Source organism: Cebus imitator, unplaced genomic scaffold, assembly GCF_001604975.1.
Source record: "Cebus imitator isolate Cc_AM_T3 unplaced genomic scaffold, Cebus_imitator-1.0 Scaffold110, whole genome shotgun sequence".
Taxonomy (NCBI): Eukaryota; Metazoa; Chordata; class Mammalia; order Primates; family Cebidae; genus Cebus; species Cebus imitator.
The window spans coordinates 239,427-245,426 of record NW_016107425.1 but is presented as its reverse complement, the minus strand read 5'-3'; the positions used below and the strand labels follow the sequence as shown (position 1 = coordinate 245,426).

The 6,000-nt window shown below is 38.0% G+C and overlaps 1 protein-coding gene across 1 annotated transcript in view; it reads right to left on the bottom strand.

Moving 5' to 3' along the window:
- Nucleotides 1-6,000, bottom strand: part of MYO3B (myosin IIIB) — a 491,163-nt gene that overhangs the window by 430,952 nt on the left and 54,211 nt on the right. The window contains exon 6 of the mRNA XM_037741885.1: nucleotides 3,656-3,732. Within this exon, the coding sequence (XP_037597813.1) occupies nucleotides 3,656-3,732 (77 nt within the window). The remainder of the gene's footprint in view (nucleotides 1-3,655; nucleotides 3,733-6,000) is intronic.

Here is a 6,000-nt window from a genome sequence, read left to right as displayed (position 1 = left end):
AAAAAAAAAAAAAAAAATACTGATCTTGATTTCCAGACTAACCCTTTTACTATGCCAAGCAATTTATGTCCCCTATAGTATTGTTTCAAAGTACTAACACACTAAGGGCATCCCACAGAATTCTCCTCCTACATTGCTGAATTGATACTACTCTGCCAGTATCTCTCAACTTTAGTAGTGTCGAAATGAGGTGGTAAAAGAAAACGTAGAAAGTGTTGACAATATGATAGTCACTTCATTTCATGCTGCAACTTTGAGCTGCCCCAGTGCACTGTGTGTCTTGACTGCTCATCAACATTTGATTGTATTGTGGTCACATTCCATTAGCCACCTGGTTTGTAGAATAGCTATTTGAATTAAATATTACAATTCCTCAAGCTTGTGGACTAAAAATGAACATAAAAAAGGGAAAAAACAATTTGGTTCAATTCCTCAAAAATAAAATAGGATCAAGAATTTCTCAGCTGCATTTAAAAAATAAAGCACAAGTCACCTGCAATGCTCTTATTCCACGGGCATTGATATTGCACGAATTGTTGTATCTAATCTAAAGACCACTTATTCATACAAGCAAAAGTAAAAGCATATCAGGACCAGTATACTACACAGGCCATCATATGAAGACAATGCTAATTTGAACCATTACTGATTATACTTTTAAGGACTGTTCTTGACCTAAAACATGGCTCACATGGACAATATAAATGTTTGTTGAACTGGACTGAAACATGGAAAGTTGTTCTTGTGGACATTCTTATGGAGGATTATGAAGCAAAGAGAGACTTTGTTGGAAAAAGTAATTCTCCATTTAGAAAATAAAAATGTGAGGATGGCGCAGGCCTGATTCCCAAGAAATGCAGCCTGGGTCCCAGAGCATCCTGGACACATCACATATCCTGAGAGAATCCTGCACCTGAACAATCAGGCACTCACTCCTGAAATGTGCTGTGAGGGTCAGCACACACCCTAAACTGCTTACTCTGCAATTGACCCACTGCAGCAGGTAGGATCAGTGCTGGCATTTCCCAGCTAACAGGGAACCACTTCCAGGGAATCTGAGCAAAAAGAAGCTCACCATAAACTGCCCCCTACAGAAACACTCCACATGTTTTATTCAACCAATTAAAGTTGGAAAGTCACAAACACCTCATAGTAAATGTACAAAGCCAAGAAAATGCTTCTGTTAATTGTATTTTGTGATTTTGGAAATACCAGTTTGCTCCAGATTAGAGCAAGGATACCAACTTCCATGTTACGCCACCACAAATATTGGTTGACTGACCTTAGTCATGCTTTCCTTTCAGAACAGATCAATCTAAATCTACAGAGAAATGTGCTAATCCCGATAGTGGTGAAGCCCTCCTCAGACGGTCCTCCAAACTCATCTTATCCCTTTGGCTTTTTTACCAATGCATTCATTCAACATTTTTTTTTTTTTTTTTTTTTTTTGAGATGGAGTCTCACTCTGTCACCCAGGCTGGAGTGCAGTGGTGCTATCTCGGCTCACTGCAACATCCACCTTCCAGTTCAAACACTTCTTCTGCCTCAGCCTCCCAAGTAGATGGGATTACAAGTGTGCACCACCACACTCAGCTAATTTTTGTATTTTTAGTAGAGATGAGGTTTTGCCATGTTAGCCAGGCTGGTCTCAAACTCCTGACCTCAAATGATCTGCCTGCCTGAGCCTTCCAAATTGCTAGGATTACAGGTGTGAGCCACTGCTCCTGGCACAACAGATTTGTTTAAAGCATCTACTCTGTATCAAGCACTATATTAAGAGCTGAGGCATCCCAAGTCCCTGCCAGGGCTGAGTCCAGTTGGGAGACCTGCCTCCCAACAACTACAATGCAGTGGTCATATTGTATTAATGGAGGGTGTAAGGACGTGGTGGAAACTTAGGGAGAGGAGCCTCAATGTCGGCAAGGGATTAGGGAGTGTTTCCTAGGGGAGCTAGCATTTGAGACTTGTGGGTTGAGGAGGCACTTCCCAGAGACCTGGGGCCATTCCAGATGATATAATAGTACACCATGGGCTTAAAGGAAAGATACATCAGTAGGGATTCGGAGAGTCACCTGTTGTTCACTGCTGTTTGGGGCTTTAAGAACTAGTAAACTGGGGGAAGAAATCTGAAATAAGGCTGGACAGATAGGGGCTGGAGTAGTAAGAGCTTTATTCACAATCCAAAGGAGTTTTGACTTTATCCTGCAGTGTTTCTTAAAGCAGAGTTCACAAAGGCCCTAGAAAACTTTTTATGGTTTTAGTTTTGTTTCAATGATAATTGTATTAATAATAATAATGGGAGAATTAGAAGTAAAAACATATTCTGGATCATCTGGATGACAATTTGTCACACAGTGTCCATATTATGTTTACTATGACGTTGGCACCAAGCCAACAGAGACGTAACAGTAGGAGATCAAGGGAGATGTTGTTTGAACAAAGAGATTATGCTAGCTGAAATGGAATGAAGTAGGAAAACTGAGTCGCTACATGGTATGTGGTTGTAGGTGTGCCAGACTCAAAATAATCCATGCTATTGTGTCCTGAAACATAATCACATTGCAAAGGACAATTGAGATTCACAAAACAATATCATTTGTGTCATAAAATTCAAGTTGCTTACTTGAATGTTACTGGCTTTGTGTGATAGTTTTTTCAAAACACATTTTTTCCTTTTGGTTTTACACTTCTACAAATAAAAATGACAAAAAGTTTATATCTAATTTCATATTTTGTAAAACCCATTTAAGAAATATTTAAGATTTAAGTAAACACTGGAATTTGTAGCATTTTCCTTTTTCTTTTAAGTGGGCCTGTCCATTATCCAAACATGAAAGAAAGGGCCAAAAATGATGGAGGGGGGGTACTGAAATTTAAGCAGTGATTAATGTGAACCAGTTACTTTGTTAGGAGACCACTTTGGCAGTCACACAGAGGAAATACCACCATGCAGAGATGGAAAGACATCTAAGGAGGTGACCATCTGAGTCCTTTTGTTAAAATAACTCATTTGTTTAATCCAAAAAGCTACTCTCAGGCAAAGGTCAGCATCCTGTGGAATTAAATGACCTGAAAAACTAAACTGTTTCAGGGCATGCCTTATCTAGCTGGAAGGTTCACCAAACTTCTACCCATGTCATTTTCCAGAGAGTTCTGTGATGATACCAGACCTAAATTAGGAATAAATCCCATGTTTTACTACAGAGAGCCAACAAAGTACACAAGGTAAGTTGCTATGTAACTGGTAACAAAAAACAACCAGGGCCACTGCAGGTAGATCTGTAGGCCAGGTGGTGCTGAAATCTGGCTCTTCACCAAGCCATGTACCTCTAGGGCTGTGTCTATCCAGGGAAGTTGACTTTTTCTAATTTATACAAGGGCTGGATGAATTTGCCAAGCCATGACCCTTGGAGAGAACTGCATCTTCTTCTAATTGCATGAAGGTACCTTATGGGATAGCTGTGACTTAATCCTGCTTTTCTGAGATTACACCTCATCAGCATCACTTACCAAACTAGAACTCTTACAGTTCAATGAGGATAAAGAGGTTTCGTCTCCTAAAAAATTCTGGAGAGCACATGACTTACCCATGAAAAAGGCATAGTACCAAGGCATTCATCAAGTGCAAAGAAAGAACCAAGTATTTCCAGCTTACCTCAGGGGCCATCCAGAATGGGGTGCCAACGGATGTGTTTCTCCGTAGACGGGTACTGGTGAGTTGAGCTGAAACACCTATAAGAAAAAGATATCAGAATTCAAAAGTGAGAAAAGTATGATGCTAGACCAGGGATTGGCAGGCTTTTTCCATAAAGGGCCAAATAAATATTTTGGGCTTTGTAGGCCATATGGTCTCTGTCACAACTACTCAACTCTGCTGCCATAGTACAAAAGCAGCCATAGTAAACACATAAATGAAGGAATGTGGCTGCATTCCAATAAAACTTCATTTATAGATGCTGAAATTTTAATTTCATATAATTTTCACGTCACAAACTAGTTTGATTTTTTCCCCCAACATTTCAAAATGTAAAAACCATTCCTACCTCATAGGCCATATGAAAATAGGAGGCAGGTCATATTTGGCCTGCTAGCTATAGTTGGTAAACTACAACTCTGGAGCATCTATCACTCTATTTAAGGCATTAGGATATATATTTTTTTCTAATGGACATCTCTGTCCATATTGCTGCAAAAATCAAAAGAAAAATATCAACAACTAGGATCAATCCGAAATATCATCCTATTGTATTTCCAAATTATTTCACATAATTTCTTTCTTAATAAGGTGCTTCATTTTATGAAGAAAGAAGATTGACATGGACTATCTATAACAGAGCATCATTGTAGACATAAAAAGATTTCAGTGTCTTATCTTGCCTAGAAGCCTGGAAACCTGGCAAGAAAGCTGTGTTTGTCAAATGAAAAAAGAAAATGAAAAATAATGTTATCTGCGGCTCAATGTTGACGACCTGAATTTTAATGTAACGCCAATGTCCTTTAACCAGCTCCCTTCTTCATACCACGAGGGAGTAAAGGTACACTGAATTGAGAGTCAATGTTTTCCATCCCAATTATGCTTTTTACTAATTATGTGATGGCTTCACCTTTGAGCCTCAGTTTTTTCATCTTCAAACTAGGGATAATCACAACAGTCACACCTACCACAGAGGGTTCTTCTTAAGACCAAATAGGAGAACAAATGTGAAAATGATTTATAAATTGCAAAGTGTTTTACACATGTAAGATATTCTTTTATACCACACAGAAGTCTCAAATAGCCCTTAAGAGAAGGACAAGGGTTGCCACTAATGTCATTGATGACAAAAACTTAGAAACTGAACACTGTGCCTTCTTAGCAAAGGACACACCTTTGAAACATCAGCATAGATTTGCCAAAGATCCATGGGTTGTTTCGTGGGGAGGGGATGACTGTTGTGTTAGCTGCAGACATTCTCTTTATTAGAGAGCCAAGGAGCTCTTTAAATTCTATTAGTCATGGATAATTTCCCATTTTACCAAGTCCTCCACTACAATTTTGGTAAAAACAACTATAACTTTCTGGTTTTAATTCTAGAAATTTCTTTTGCAGCCACTGAAAGTTCAGGACCTTCTAATGGAAAGATTAGGAACATTTATTTACTCTATGTCAAATCGCAAAGCTGGTGAGTAAATCAATATCAATTCCCATCCCATCCTCATCCTTCCAGTCTGTTTCCCCTCACAACATATTTACTGCCCCCAGAATGATGTGGAAAAAAATCTCTAATGTTACACACATAGCATATTATTCGAGTTACATCATTCCTTATAAAGAGGAGCATAAGACTTAAACAAAATACTCCCTCTGCTATTTTTCTTTGCTTGCATTTCAGTAAAAATAGACCAGTATGTCTAAAGCAACTTCATTTAAGTAATTTCTTCTAAGCAAATGATAAACTGATACACGTTTATACTGAACTCTTTCTTAGCAATACAACAATAAATATTCAAAAATTATTAATCTCGTTTTTTACTATAATGACTGACATTTTTAAAGTGTTTTTGGAAATGTTTTCTCATTATTTGTAATAATGACTCTGAAGAACTATTGTAGAACTTATTTAGAAAACTAAACCTTCAATAAACTTAAAAAAGAAAACCAAATGGTTTATTTTGTGAATATCAATATATGATATTACAAGGAGATATTTAATAGTTCTCTGGCCTTAGGTGATATTGCCCTGCATTTCCGCTCGCACTTCCATTTCCCGTTAATGTTTCCAGTTCAACCAGATTCACATGTAGCAGCAACAAACACAATTTAAAAGGATGTTAGCTCTCAGGCCCACAGGACTATTTTACCTTCTGCTCACTGGGAGTAAGTATGCCTAAGGCTAGTGAAAGTCATTTGAAAGACCAAACTGCTTTCTCTTTTCATATGCAAAAGAAGAAATGACAAAATGTAAATTATAGACAATTGCCCTGAGACATGAAATTCTTAGCAGAAAACCAAAAAGTTTT